Raw genomic sequence first — 15349 nt, forward strand, 5'->3', positions numbered from 1 at the left:
ACGGAAAGGCCACTTCTCCCCATCGGCACAGTTTTGCAGCCATCACATTTCTGCACTTGCTAGAGGTATGAAAAAAATTGTTTGTTGATTGTGTCAGGAGGTACTGAAATTGGAGTGTCTTGTTTTACTAGGTATTGCTATAATCAAGTCTGCCAAACTTAATTTTACAGGAATGTCTTATATTAAAGGAGACTGAGCAATCACACCCTCATCACCTTCCCGTGCAGACACCTTTGCCAATCACTTATTTGCAGGGGTGAGGACCAGTCTATTTATTCAGTCCTCAGTCTGAAATTGTTCTGTATCTCCATAAGATGATCCACACGCGGGACCACATCTTGTCCCTCTCAATAGAAAGGGGCACGAACCTCTTCTGAAAGCCTCCAGCTTCCATACACGTGAGAGTCATGTCCCAACATGGATTGCCACCAAGGCACATCTGCCGTCAAAAGGAGGCGAGCAACTCAGAGGGAAGTAAAATGGCTTAACAGATACCAGCAATCAGCTTTTGACCTGATTTTATGCTGAGTTTTCTGGTGAAAAGGGGGCATTTGTAGTCTATCAGCACAGCACAGCACTGAACCATGCTAAATACGCCTCCATTTATCTTCAATAAGACTAATATGGTTCCTTATTATTGGAACAATGGTATATTTTTGTCACCCCTAATTATTAACTTATCTGGCTGCAATTGCTTCACTTATGAAAAGGATATGCTAGGTAACTATAATAGCTATACAAGGCTTATATAACCAACATTTTTAACTGGTTTTTTTTTCAGCCATTCTTTTCCTTTTTTGCTTTGCTTACAGCCTTTCTATTTTTCTTTGGCATAGGTAAACCCAAAGGGCTAGATCTCCAGTTACACTGATGGTTTTGGAGCATGGCCTGGAGTTTTATCAGTTTACATCATCTGTGAGTGGGCCCATGAAATTTCTAAAACGTTGAAATAAATGAAAGCAGACAGGTGACGGAGTGACAGCACCAGACGGAGAGAATGGTGACGGCCAAGGCAGCGAAAATCTTAGCTTTATTTGGAGGAAAAGGGCCCACAAGTACATCTGGTACCAGGAGGCTAAACACACATGCAGATTTGCTGGGAGCTGAAAACAGGAGAAAAATGTTGCCTGTCCAGAAAAATAACTTCCAGTGTTTTCCTCCGGTGACGTTGGCAAGCCTTCACTGTCACGTTAGCCCCGACTGCTTTTTGCGTCTTCCCACAGCATTTGCCACTCCAGGCAAGAGGAGGCCAGAGGCAAGCGATGGGAGAAGTTATCCTGGACACGTTCATCACCCGCCGTAGTTCACAACTGCCTTCATGACAAAGTTCACCCTGGGCATCCTAGAGGCCAGTGGCACATGTGTCCATTATATGGAGAGAGATATACGTATCATCTCATGAGTCTGAAATAACACATTTAGTGCACAGGGTGGGCCTTTCAGTGACTGCAGCTCCCTTCTGATGCCCAGCACAGTTGGTTGTCTCCAGGATCGCACTGATGGAAGGAGACAGGGGACCACCACCACTTCTCCGACTGCTGCCCCTCCTCACTCTCAGCCAGGGTCATGCCCAGAGGGGCCATGAAGCCAACTGATGGTTGCCCGTGAGCTCGCTCTCCTCCACTGCTCACCCACGAGGAGTGCGGCCTCCCTCAGTTTGTAGTTTCAGTGCTGGAACCCCAGGTCCTTCAGCAACCGGCTCATCATGCCAGCTAGATTGCCACAGCCGTTTCATTTTTGCTGCTGAGGACACTGGCCCCAGTGACAATGAAGGGAGGGCTGAATTCCTTTCCCAGCCTGGCTCTCTGTTTTGACAAGTGATTCTTTTTATAAATCCCAGACAGCGTGTCTTTTCACAGGCAGTTGTAAAGCTGGATTTGATACACGTCAGAGAGAATACACGACAGCTCTCGCACGTTCTGCGGTGCGGTTTTTTTCGGCAGCTCTGCGAACGTGCTGACCGGCAGCTGACCTTGCCTCCTGATGCAGTACACAGCCACCGAAGGATGGGCCCCATTCTGCCATCATTAATATTCCAGGTTTCACTTCACACCCTACATCTGCTTCCCCCCACGACGACAACTGGGGTTCCACCAGCCACCTACAATAACTCGTGGCTGGAGGAGTGGGGCCATACAACATGGCCAGTATGCAAGTGCATAGGGTACAACCCAGGCATCCTTGGTTCCTTGTCCTGCCCTGCAGCACCAGAGTTATTCCTTCTCTTGGTGAAGCCCTTCCCAGTGCAAACAGGGTGAGTGCAGCCTTGAGAGGACAAGGGGAAGGCAAGGAAGAAAGAGCAAAGTCACCCTGAGGACTAGGTGTGCTGAGCAGGCTGGGCTACAGCCACCTGGAGACCCTTCCCCATCACAGATGTTAAACAAGTCCTTCCACATTAGATTAGGTACACCTACACCTAAAATAGCCTAACCATCCTGAAGATCCTTGTCTAAGCCTTCAAGTGGTGTTTCACTTTCCCTGAGAGCTACCCAGCAGTTTCTAAAGTAACTATAATCCCATTGACCCTTTTTGATCAATTTTCCAACAGCCACCGCAGCTATAGTTGTTGTACAAAACCCTCTGCCCTCCTCCTCCTCAAGTTGTCATGCATCTCTACTCCCTCACATGAAATATTTGTGAAACCTGAGAAGCGGGTCCTGGATAATGGATATTCTATTGATAAATACCTTTCGAAAAACACCATCTGGAAGCTGAGCAATCGAGCAACATAAGACAAACCACATTCTTCCCATACACCCTCTAAGGAGAAGCACAGCGTGCAGGTTTGATGAATCAAACATCAGTAGAAATGTCTCTGCTGTCTTTTGAAATCTCCTGGGCCTCGCACATGCGCATCCAGGTGGAGAAAGGTCACACGGAGCCACTCCAGTTCCTAAGTCCCTGCTCTTCAGACAGGTAGGACCATCACACCAGCTATTTTCCATTCGGGTTTACACTATCAATAGGATTTAGCAGTGTCTGGCTGCCCTTCCTCACGTCCCTTGGAAATGTACCCCAATCCCAGCACGGGGCTGTCAGGCGTTAGGTGGGGTACGCGCTTCTCCTGCCCGGCACAGCCCCGCTTTGCCTCGGAAAGGCACAGAGCGCTCCCCAGGCCAGGCTGGCTTTAAATCCGGCTGTGCCACAAAGCGGCTTTTTTTATTTCAGAGGTAATATGCAAGTATGTGTCATCCCTCTGGAATATTCTGGCAGTTGTTCTGATATCATCAGTCTATAAAACAGCTGATAATATTCCCCTGTATTATTTTCCTTAAAGCCCTCAAGCTGAAATTTGCCATTTTTCTTCAATTACTGGTTGTATGAAAGCTCTCAACACTTGTTAAGCCCATACCCAGAACAACACGTGTCAACCTGCCAGTGTCACACAGAAAGCCCCGCTCCAGGCTTTTCCTTCAAGGCAACCGGATAGATTTTGTTTTTTCTCAGCAGAGGGAGCTTCTCACACAGCAGTTTGAACACCACATCCCTCCAGCCCTCTGAAACCACGTCCCATTTCTGACAGTACCAGCTCTCTGCCAAACGAACGTGCAGGAATCCTGAAGGCAGGTGGTTAGGGAAATGTGCTCCGAACCCCTAGTAACCATGGGCTGGTTTGTTTATGGAGTTGAGAAGGCTTGCAGCCTTCCCAAAAGTCTTTGTTAGCTTTCTTAACTATTACTATTAAAATACCCGTCCTTTCGACATCCTGGTACCACTCAGCAGCAGCTCTGCAGCAGTCAGTACCAGGGTGTGAGACCCCGCATGAAAAAAGGGCTTTCTAATGCTTTTCAGTGCCTTTCTTTGGTTCCACTGAATGCCGCTTGATACTTTTCTTATGGAGACAGAAGTTTTCAGCCTACTTTTGTCTGCAGCTCAAATGCTCTATACATTATTATCAAGTCCCTTTTAGCTGTCTCCTTAGACAAACAGCTGCATCTTTTAGTTCTTTCTTTGTCCAAAAGCCTTTGCATAGTTGTCACTAAATCCTGCTTGGTAATGAAGAGAGTCCTGCACAGTATCGGCAGGGCGATCTGTGATGAGCTCTCGCCAAGGAGGTGGGTAGCTCCGGCACGGTCAGGGAGAGGCCCCTGCTCTGCTCCCCGCGCCCCACTTACACAGGCGCGTGTGGGGTGAACTCCACCAGAGACCCGATCCAGGCAGAAAAGAATTGATCTAAAAACCAGTCCAATTCTTCAGGCAGATCAGTTCCCCAGCCTGTTTTACTGAGTGACAGCAGAAGCATTTGTACTGCACAGCGTGCCCAGAACAGCATGAGTGGGCGGATGGGATGGCAGGAGCGGGAGGGAGGAGAGGAAGGGAAGAGGACTGCTTTTTTAAGAAGCACTAACAGCTTAAACACACTTAAAATGATCATTTAATTGAAGAGACCGGGGATTTTAGTCCTACAAAGATACCAAGGGAATCATAGCTTTTCAAATCAGATTTGCAGATGATGTTTTCCTAAGCCTACATAGATTGTTGGATGATGTTTTGCTCACACCTAAAATAACTACAATTGAAAAACGTCAGCATTTAAAACGTCTCTCTTCCCTTCCCTCATCCCCTTCTGATTCCTGTATTTTCTATGCTTGGCACCACTAGGTACACAGGCAATTTCGCCATAATCTTAATGGTGATTCACTCCTCTGTTATCAAGCACAGTTTCACATCACAATCTTTGAGCTCACCTACTCCCTTCTTGCTGCTGAGGGCCTTACAAAAACAAGAGCAGAACATGGAAAACATTATAAACACTTTTAATGGGTCTTCATAAAAAACAATTTCAAAACAGTATTTACACTGAAGGTATAAATATCCCTTTATGAATAAATGATGCTGTTATCCAATAAGCCCTGCATGTGATCACACTCAGATCAAGAATAATTATTTAGCTCCTTCAGAGAGGTTAAAATAACCTCTCTTAGGGCATGGGGAAACTTCTTTTCCATGCATAATTCCAGTCAGCAGAAAAACTGGTAAACAAAAGCAGATAACATCAACTCGGATGCAAGAAGGAAAAGAGCTAGTGGGCAGACTAGGCACAAGTGCAATGAATATAATTTGGCTGTGAATAAATTTAGGCTGGAAATCAGGAGGCCATTTTCAAACATCTAAGCAGGGAAGTTTCAGACCAGTCTTTCAATAAAAACAGTGGGACAAAAAATGGACTGGGGTCAAATCAAAGCCTGCGAGTTGTCTGAAGAAGACTACAAGGTGTGGCTGCCTGCCAGAGCCGAGCTCTGAACCTTGATGCAGCGATCCCTCCCAGTCTGGTGCTCCCGAGTATCTCCCGTGGCAGCTAAAGGCAAAGGTGGCTATTTGTCCACTGCTGACAAAGAGGCACCATTTGACACGTTAAGTGTGTTACACCTTGACACCGTGGTTTTCTCTGAACCCAGCAGTGCTGCGGCAGGGTCTCTCTGTGCCACTCCGGGGTCCCCGACAGCACCGCGCTGCTTCAGCGTGTCCTGAGCCCGTCACTGCCTGTGGGCCACCTCTGCCACTGTCCTCTCAAACAGCACACCTCTTGAGGGGCATCACAGATTTTATCTTAAAAAAATGCCTTGTATTCCTCACAGAGTTTATATACCTTCCTTCCCGCTGTTCCATCGTGGAATTTTCTGCCAGGGTTTTACAGAGCAAGTTGCACTTTGGAGGGGGGTATCTCCTTCTTCCTCCTAGGAAGTGGACTGCACGGCACTTTGCAGTTTCTGTGGGTACACCTGCGCTGCCAGGTTCACTGGAACTGAACACAACACCACGAGCGTGCCCAAGAGAGGTGTGCAGAGGTGTTTTGCTCCTGCTCCCCAACCCAAAGGCACCGGGCTGAGCCCCTTGCCTGAGGGACGCTGGCCACCACAGCACCTCCACCACAGAGCTGCCAAGGGCCCGTGCCCAGCCCCATAGCAGCCCTTCGCCCCGACTGGGGGGCGTCCCCCTGCTTCAGGCCCTGTCCCGTGTCCCACACCCCCCCTCAGGCCCTGTCCCCCGCCTCATGACCCGTCCCCAGCCCCGGCCGGGGGTCTGACCCTGGCTCGGGCGCCGCGCCAGCCCCGGCCGGGGCTCCCCCCGGCCCCGCGCTGCCCCACGGCGGGGACACCCCACGGCGGGGGGGGCGGGCCGGGCGGGGGCCGGCGGCCGCGGCGATGGGGGGAGAGCGGGGCGCGCCGCGCGCAGCCAATCGGCGGCCTCAGCGCCTGGTCCGATCTCCCCGGAGCGCCCTCATTGGCCGCTCCCCTCCCCTCGCCTCACGGCGGAGGCCGGCGGCGACCAATGGAGCGCGGGCGCGCGGGAGGAGGGGCGGGGCCGGGCGGCGAAGGCGCGAGCGGCGGGGGCGGCATGCCGGGGTCCCGGCGGCCGTGAGGGAGCGCGTGCGGGCGGCGGTCGCCAGTCGCCATGTCGCCGGTGTGGTCGCTGGGCGCGGGGCTGCTGCTGCTGCTGCTGTGGGTGCGGCACCGGGGGCTGGAGGCCGTGCTGGTGCACCACCGCTGGGTCTTCGTCTGCCTCTTCCTCCTGCCGCTCTCCGTCCTCTTCGACGTCTACTACCAGCTGCGCGCCTGGGCCGTCCGGCGCCTCCACAGCGCCCCGCGGCAGCACGCCCAGCGCGTCCGCCACATCCAGGCGCAGGTGAGGCCCGGCCGGACCCCCGCACCCCGTCCCCGGCCCGGGGAGAGCCTGTCCCCCGCCCCGCTCCTCGCCAGCCCGCGCCCCGCCGCGCTGCAGAGCGGGGCTGCCCGGGGGCCGGCGGCCAGGCGCCACCCCCGCCGCCTCGCCCGGCGCCGGGGCAAAATCCGGCCTCGAATCCGGTTGCGGCAGCCGGAGCGGGGAAAAGCAAACGAATAAAAGCCAGCGGGCGTTCCTGCCCCTGTGGGGTTTTTGTTTGTTCCCCGTCTGAAACTCCTCTCGAAGTTGCGGCGTCAACAGCTGGCAAGTCGGGATGCGGCTGTCGCTGTAACCTCCGTAGAGATGTGCCGTGGGTCTCGGTACGCTCGCACGCTTCGGGCACGTTCGTGTGTGCGCATGTGTAACGTGAAAACCTGAGTCTTTGAACGGCTGGCTTAGTAAGTACCGTGTTTTAACGCCGCTTACATCCCGCTTCCCGGCATTGTTAGTGCCGGGAGATGATCGAAGGGGAGCCGAAACTTGTCTTCCGCCGAGAAATGCAGATGTCTTCAATGTTTCTGTGCTCTCTGGTATTTATGGTAATTCTGTCACGTCTGTTTCTGTTTTCTTCCTTGACTCTCGTGTTCATTGCAGATACAGATGGATATTGATGTGCGTGGAGTTATTCTTTGAGGGTTTGGGGTTGGGTTTTTTATCACCAGCTGTAGTAGCAGTTGAGCTTTGAAGAAGATGCTACAATTAATGTTTGTTCTCCAAATGTTAACCACTGTGGCTTTGCAAAATTCGTGGATCATGTGTATGGCTTACACGTTTTCCTTCTCAACTTTTCTCTCTTTGCCCATTCATTTGCAGGCTCAGACCATTTTTCAGTGTGTCTAGGAGGAGGCATTGTTTCATTACCCTTCAAGGAACTGACATTATTTAATGACAGTGATAATAATACCTCCCTTTGAGTACAGGTTTTCCTGTGGATTTTTAAAACTTTCATTCTAGTTTCCTGAATCCCATCTCCAAAAAAACCCAAAAGCTACGGGGTATTAGAAATGCTTCCTCTACATAACTAGGCCCCTCTGGTGGTATTTTATTTAGAAGTTCAGAGGTCTGCAGAGAGACTTCCAAAGTGTTGCTACTCAACACAGAGACATCCAGGCTTTGTTACTTGCAGGTAACATGCATGTAGAGGAGTAACAATATTTCTGAATGCTTTTTCACAGCGAGGGAAAAATGTTTCTGGTGTACGTTATTGACAACATGTGTATGCCTTACAGCGTCAGTTCAGTTGTTACGTCTTGCAGGTTCGGGAATGGAAAAATGAAGGCAGCAAAAGATACATGTGCACTGGCCGGCCTGGCTGGTTGACTGTATCACTTCGTGTTGGAAAGTATAAGAAGACTCATAAGAACATCATGATCAACTTAATGGATGTTCTGGAAGTGGACAGTGAAAGACAGGTAAACAAATTCATCACAAAGCTTTCATAATAAAGAAGTTTACAGCTGTTTTTTTACTGTATGTGTAGCTGATGAGGAGATTAGATTCTGTAAAGAACAAAAGATTTTTGTAGCAGTAGACCCACCAAATTTCAGGTTTTACAATGTGTGCTTGGATCATTCTATCAAAAAAAACAGCATATGGAATTGCTTAGCTTTTATGTGCTGAAGTCTAAAAGACCAGATTGATTCATGGTTTTGGGGACTGAGCAACAAGATGTTGAGGCAGAGGAGGAATCACTAAACAGTTTCAACTATTTTTAGTAGTGCTCTTAGGAAAGTAAGTCTCTGAATTCTGATAGCAGATGGAAGTACAATCCAGTTAGCCATATTTTGTCATCGTTAATGCTGAACGCTTAATTTATGTTTGGTGGGGGGAATTGTTTTTTTTTGCTTTTTAGGTTGTTCGTGTGGAACCTTTGGTGACCATGGGCCAGTTGACTGCACACCTGAATCCCATGGGCTGGACTATTCCTGTGGTACCAGAGCTTGATGATCTTACAGTAGGTAAGGGTCATTGTGATGACAAGAGACTCACTGATTTTGCTGCATTTGCATTTGCTTTTTATGCAGTGACATGTTGCATTATTTTAAGGGTTCTGGAAATACTCTGTTGAACCTTATGTTCTGTTGTGGTTTTTATAAGCCCTTCCTTTTTTTTTTTTTTTTTTTTAAATAGTCTTAAAAGTCACGCTCAGAGCTTAAAAGTGAGGTTTTGGTCTCGTGAACCACCTTCATTTTGGAGTGTGTTTCATTTGATTTGTTATGTGTTCTCTTGATAAGGTGGCCTGATCATGGGAACTGGCATCGAGTCTTCATCCCATATATATGGACTTTTTCAACATACCTGCGTAGCCTATGAACTTGTTCTTGCTGATGGAAGCCTTGTGAGATGTTCACCAGTAAGACAAAATGTTATTTTGCTATCATTTACAATGTCGTTGACAGTTATCGGTATGGATATATGATTTAGTATGACATACTTTTTGCAGACTGAAAATTCAGACCTATTTTATGCAGTGCCTTGGTCTTGTGGTACTCTGGGTTTCCTGGTTGCAGCAGAAATACAAATGATTCCTGCCAAGAAATATGTCAAAATACATTATGAGCCTGTGAGAGGACTGCAGAAGATTTGTGAAAAGTTTACTGAAGAATCTAAGAAAAAGGAGAATAATTTTGTGGAAGGACTTGTGTATTCTTTGGAAGAAGCAGTCATCATGACAGGAGTCTTGACTGATGAAGCTGAGCAAAGCAAGGTAACTAAAGGGAAGTTACTCACAAAGAAAAAAAATACCCCCAAAGTTTAACTGAAGCTGTACTATATGCCAATATAAAACCAGAATAATAAGATTGGAACAATCTCTTAACATGGGATTAAAAGTTAGATCTGCCCATCAGAATATTTTAAATTACAGCTCTTTGTTACTACAACAGAGTCTGTACTCTAAATCTCTTCAATTGATAAGAAATGACCCACTGATTTCATTATTCTAGCAAATAATTTAGTCTACAGCCTTTTCATTGCAATCCCTAAGGAGGAAGAGGAGTATATTTTCTCATATACAGAACAATGCTGTTTTAAACTGCAGTTATTCACAGTAACTCTTTTCCCAGCAAGCTTTTAATACAGTTATTATTGGTAAAGCACATCAGGGACATTTACAGGAGGGACATGCTAACCGTTCACTGCATCCCTCAACCTGGCTATTTCTCCTCTGCCATAATGAGACTTTGGATTAATGATGGGTTGAGAGATTGGTATTTTAGGAATCCGGTTCTGTCACATTCATGGTCATTTCATTCAATTACCTTGTAACAGGCAAGGCTTAGCAAGCCTTCTTTAAATTAAACCTTAATGGCAAGAAAGGTAAGAAGGAGCCATGCATGTGGAGAAATGAAGGCTCCCTGGATCTCTTGTGACAGTCTCATTCAAACTGTCACAGAGGGTGTAACACTGATTCTTCACAGTAAAGGAATTTGGGGACATACTTAATGTTGTCTAGTAAGGTATAACTGTTACTGTGTTGGTGTTTGCTAATGAATGCGTGTTTTCTTGCAGATAAACAGAATTGGCAACTACTACAAGCCATGGTTCTTTAAGCATGTGGAGAAATATTTGAAATCTGACAGGACCGGAGTAGAATACATCCCCTCAAGACATTATTACCATAGACATACACGCAGTATCTTCTGGGAGCTCCAAGTAAGACCAGTTCCAAAATTAAAATAACATCTGCAGGAAGGTACTCTGCTCTTTCCAAGTGTAGGTACAGTGTACCTTCTTCCCCTTGGCAACACTTCTGTCTTTCATGGCAGAAAAAAAACAGTGATGTTTATGGCAAATTTAAAAGTCCCACATTTGGGCAAAACAAATCCAAAGGCACTTCTTTATATATAAGGCGTTATATCATCACTTCCTAATTTCTGTTTTAGTGCTTTTCTGAATTTAGACCTTAGGTACTTATTTCAGCATTAAGCTTTTATACCTACTGAGTGATTTTCCAAGACAGACAGTGGAATAAACATTAATGTGAAATTATAGCTGAAAATTTGCCCTGCCTAAACTCAGAATAGTAATTATGCAGTAAGGTCATTACTTTGAATTTCGTAAATGTGTTTGTTGTGATGTGCATTTACGCAAAACTTTATTTGGCATTTTGAAAGATTCCCATTGCTACATTTTGAATCTCTGGAGTGAGATACTGGACCCTTCCAGCTCCCAGAGAAGTTAAACAGGAGTTGGCTGTTCAGGAAGTACTCAAAATTTTATAGCTTTAAAGTTCTTTTAAGAACTGATCTTGTATGTGTTTATTCTTGCAAGAGTTCTGTAAGTTTAGCTTCTTATGCACTCCTTCCTTAGCTGTTTTAAGATAATAGCCTACTGTTCTCTGAACTTCATTCTCTGAAAGTGTTTGGGACTGAGTATGCTGTGATTCATATGACTGAAAATCAGTCGTCGTAAGTAGAGGAGGCTTAGGGCAGGGCTGTGTAGCTAAGTTCAGTCCAGGCCTCTCTTATTTGTTCGTATTTGTATTATAGCAGTTTTGCAAAAGTATCAGCCATTACATTTCTTAAAAATCTGGCTTAATATTGCTCTGAGGATTCTGAAGTATTGTCTTTTGGTTCACTTACACATTCTTAAGTCAACTTCTTTTTCTTTCCTCTTTAAAGGATATCATTCCTTTTGGCAATAACCCTGTTTTCCGTTACCTGTTTGGCTGGATGGTTCCTCCAAAAATTTCTTTGTTAAAACTCACCCAAGGAGAAGCTATTCGAAAGCTGTACGAGCAACACCATGTTGTGCAGGACATGTTGGTGCCAATGAAGAGCCTTGAAAAATCTATCCAAACCTTCCACGCTGACCTTAATGTAAGAACACATGTTTTTAAAATGCAGCGAATCTTGGACTGTGTGTAACAGGAACTGTGACTGTTGATCTTAAGACATAATAGTCTGCTTGTGTAAAAGGTCATTACTGTATCCTGGGAAGTGCTGTGCTTTGCGAGTCTATGGTGCAAGGCTGCAGGAGAAATGAACACAGCTTTCTGAAAAAAAGAGTTTAAAAAAAGTGAGATTCAAACTTTAGTAGAAGGCCAACACTTCTAAAAGATTTTATCACTTCGTAATGCTTGAACTGATTTTTCTTTCACCTTAAATGACTGGCAGTCTCACTAAACCCCAGCTGTGGGAATTAATTTCCCTTTCTTGCTTTTATTTCTGAATTTATTTTAGTTAGTATAAGAAGTAAAAACTTGGCAATCTCAATTTTAGCCTGACCCAAAAAGAAAACTCTTCTTTCTCTTTTTACTCAGAATGTATATTCACTTGTTGCTTTGGGATCGGGGATGTTTTGGGTTTGGTGTTTTTTTTTTTTCATTTCAAATATTTAAGGGGGAGGAGATGTAATTCTAGGAGGACAGAGCACATATTCTGAGCATCTCAATCTATTTGTGTTACGGTCATGAGAAAGTGCAGCTAAGAACCACAGCAAAACAATTGGAAAGGAAGAGCTGTGTAAGTTTCAATCCCAAATTGGGAAGAAGTCCTCTGAGCTCTTCATTTTGTCACCTTTCTTAAGAGATCACTTCAAGGATTGTTTCGTTAAAAATAAGTGATAAAGTGTTTTCTTACCTCTGCAGGTGTACCCTCTTTGGTTATGTCCTTTCATATTGCCCAATAATCCTGGTATGGTCCACCCAAAAGGGGATGAAACAGAACTCTACGTGGATATAGGAGCTTATGGAGAGCCCAAAAGGAAACAATTTGAAGCCAGGGCTTCAATGAGGCAAATGGAAAAGTTTGTAAGAAGTGTGCATGGGTAAGGATCCCACTCCTTAGAATAGTAATGATGCCATATAATTTACACCTGTGTGGTTTAATCACGATTATTTAATCCCACAGCACTTTAATATTGCAATAGTTTAACAACCACAATGATTGAAAACTAATTCTAATTACTAATTTTGATGTTAGGATTTTTAAATATGATTTCACTTTCACTATTTGATTGCACAACCAACCAACCAACCAACCAAGCTCACTGGCTGAAGTTCTTGCCGTGCATTTGGGAGCTGGGTAGCTTCAGGTCACCTGTGCATCCTTTCAGCTCCAGGCTGCTCTGGGAGTAGAGCCTCTGCTGTAACGAAATACGTCCATGCACCCAGGTGCAGAAAGACCTCAGCAAGTCTCTACTGACTGTGCATAAACCAGTTGCTGTCCAGAAGCGGTGTCAGCGTGGGTCGGTGGCCGCACTCAGCAAGGCTGGCTAGCCCAGCCCTCGGGAGGGCGGCCGCTGAGCTCACATGCTGAGGCTGACTTGTTTCAGGCCGGTTCAGAGCAGGGACAGAGCAAGTGCTGTGTTGGCCGCACTCCCTCCGGGAATCCCACAGGCTGTTAAAGTTTGGACAGCTTCCCTGCCTGCCCTTGGGACTGTTCTGCTCCCTGCAGTCCTTGCAGCGTCATGCCGCAGCTCTGCCCCGTCCTTGCGCTGGTGTGTCCTTGCACGGGGGGGCCAGCCCTGACTCTTCCCTGCAGTCCCTGTGCGGTGGTGGGAGTCTTTCCTCCCTCACAGCTTGTACCTCCATAGCTTCCTTTTCCCTGCTCCGATTCTTACTACATAGGACCGCAGTAGGCGTGAGATGTGTGCCTGCCATCTGTCACAGATTCATGCCAACCTAATTTGCTGTAGTAGTGTCAGTGAAGAAGCAGTTACAGGCTTGTTTCTCAGGAACAAAAAACAACTACACGGTATTTTTACACCATCAGTATAATTTATCCACATTTCTATTTTGACCTACTTCTCAGTCTAACAGTGATTATATCCCAAGGGGCTGAGTAACAGTGGTGAGTCTGCTTCAAGATGATTTGGAGAGTGTAAATGACCTGTAGCTGCAATAAGCGATCTGCCAGAGAACAAAGCAACTGAAAGTTAATTTTAAGCTTTTTTTAATTAGCTTGAAATTAAGCTTTTAATTTAAAGCTCTTTACTAACAAAGTTTTGGCTCTTCTTTACCTGTCACTGGGAAATGAACAATGGATAAATGCTTAATCTTACAGTTCTGTAATCGCATACAACAATAGAGCTTTTATGTAACAGTTTGTGTTTTACTGCTGTACGCATGTGAGCTGCGCTTTAGAGAGCACAGTGTGAAAGTAAGGAAGAGTCCACAGCTAAATAAGGATTTCATTTATTTTTGTAAATGGACCTTTGTTACACTGTGCTTTGTTTACACTATAAATTTATCTTCTCGGCCTGGTCTGATTTGGCAGGCTTTTGCCTTCCTAGTTAGATTCTCAACACCCAGTTCAAAGAAACCGTAAAAAGTGAAAGAATGTATTGCTACAGCTGCCTTGAATGCATTTTATAACGCGGGCTAATACGAGACGCCATGACTGTGCCTCCGTGGATCATAAGAAAGCATGCAGAAAAAATACTTCCTTTTTTTTGAAGCTGGAATTAAAAGGTTTTGAACAGAAGAAAAAGGAAAGCAGGCTTTCAAAAAACAGTTAGAAAAGTATTTGTCAGGGAGAATTTAGGTTATGTGTGGTTTTCGGTGCAAGGGGCCCGACTCTTGATTTGGGCAACTTTTGAAGTTCTCTCTAGACTTGTGTTTCTCTGAACACAAGTTGTTAGAATACGAGTTGTCAGAAGGTTTGGCTGCACGTGGTTAGGATGTCTAAATGTGAACTACTGTCTTATGCATATTTTTTAGTCCTCCTTTTCTCTTGGTAGTAGCAAAAGTAATGAAAGTATCAGTACATTGATGGCTAAAGAAGTGTTCTGAACCAAAGCAACAGTTATTTTAAGTGCTTTCTTTTCCCATCTTCCCCTTCACCAAAATGACTGTAGCAGTATTCTGCTGTTTTCACCATTACATGTTATTTGCTCTTGGAAGAGCGATCATGGTAATGTTAAATCCACAAAATACAATTGGCCGAGCGTCCCAGCGTAATCCATGTGAGCAATTATATTTGCTTGTTTTTAAAAAGCATTTTTGATGTTTTTTTTTTAGTTGAATATTTGCTGTTCGTAGCTTGCTCTGAATTTTTTTTTTAAATATTCTATTTCAAATCTTGTGGCGCAATTAATACTGAATCTCTATTTCTTTTTTTTTTTTTTCCCTTTCTTTTTCTCCTCAAGTTTCCAGATGCTGTATGCAGATTGCTATATGACCCGTGAGGAGTTCTGGGATATGTTTGATGGTTCGTTATACCACAAGCTGAGGGAGCAAATGAATTGCAAGGATGCCTTTCCAGAAGTGTATGACAAAATCTGCAAAGCTGCAAGGCACTGAGCCTGGATGATCTAATCAAGCAATCAGGGAAAGATGAATTTACTTATAGCTAGTCAATATATCCTTTAAAAAAAAAGCTTTATTGCTCTCCAAATAAGCTCATTCTTGTTGATGTTTAAAGGTATGAATTCCTGCTTTATAAATTTATGTTTAGTATTTCTTCGTATGTTTTAAAAGCAGTTTTCCAAACTCAAAGTGATTGTTCTTAAGAAATCTTAAGTGCTAGCCTTTGTATCTAATGTAGTGACATAGGTGAATTCACCTATTTCCAAGCATAAGAAAAATAATGGGAAAGGATGAAGATACTGGAGTTACACCAGCTGTATACTATAGCTATATTTAACATTACTTTTGAAAACGGTAGGGAGGGTTCAGAAATAGGTGCCAAAGCTGAATGCATTGTCAAATTAATCGTGATGTTAAACACATTTGCCTCCAGTC

The 15349-nt window shown here is 45.2% G+C and overlaps 1 protein-coding gene across 1 annotated transcript; it reads left to right on the forward strand.

Annotated features, from left to right (window-relative positions):
* Positions 1-6396: 6396 nt before the first annotated feature.
* Positions 6397-14908, forward strand: DHCR24 (24-dehydrocholesterol reductase; the record flags this gene model as incomplete). The annotated part of the gene is made up of 9 exons (XM_082312532.1): positions 6397-6627; positions 7920-8075; positions 8516-8621; positions 8898-9016; positions 9107-9370; positions 10174-10317; positions 11286-11483; positions 12254-12432; positions 14755-14908. 9 exons carry the CDS (start codon positions 6397-6399, stop codon positions 14906-14908), a joined length of 1551 nt encoding a protein of 516 aa, XP_082168658.1.
* Between the last annotated feature and the right edge of the window lie 441 nt (positions 14909-15349).

This window comes from Platalea leucorodia, assembly GCF_965183815.1.
Source record: "Platalea leucorodia genome assembly, chromosome: 5".
Taxonomy (NCBI): domain Eukaryota; kingdom Metazoa; phylum Chordata; class Aves; order Pelecaniformes; family Threskiornithidae; genus Platalea; species Platalea leucorodia.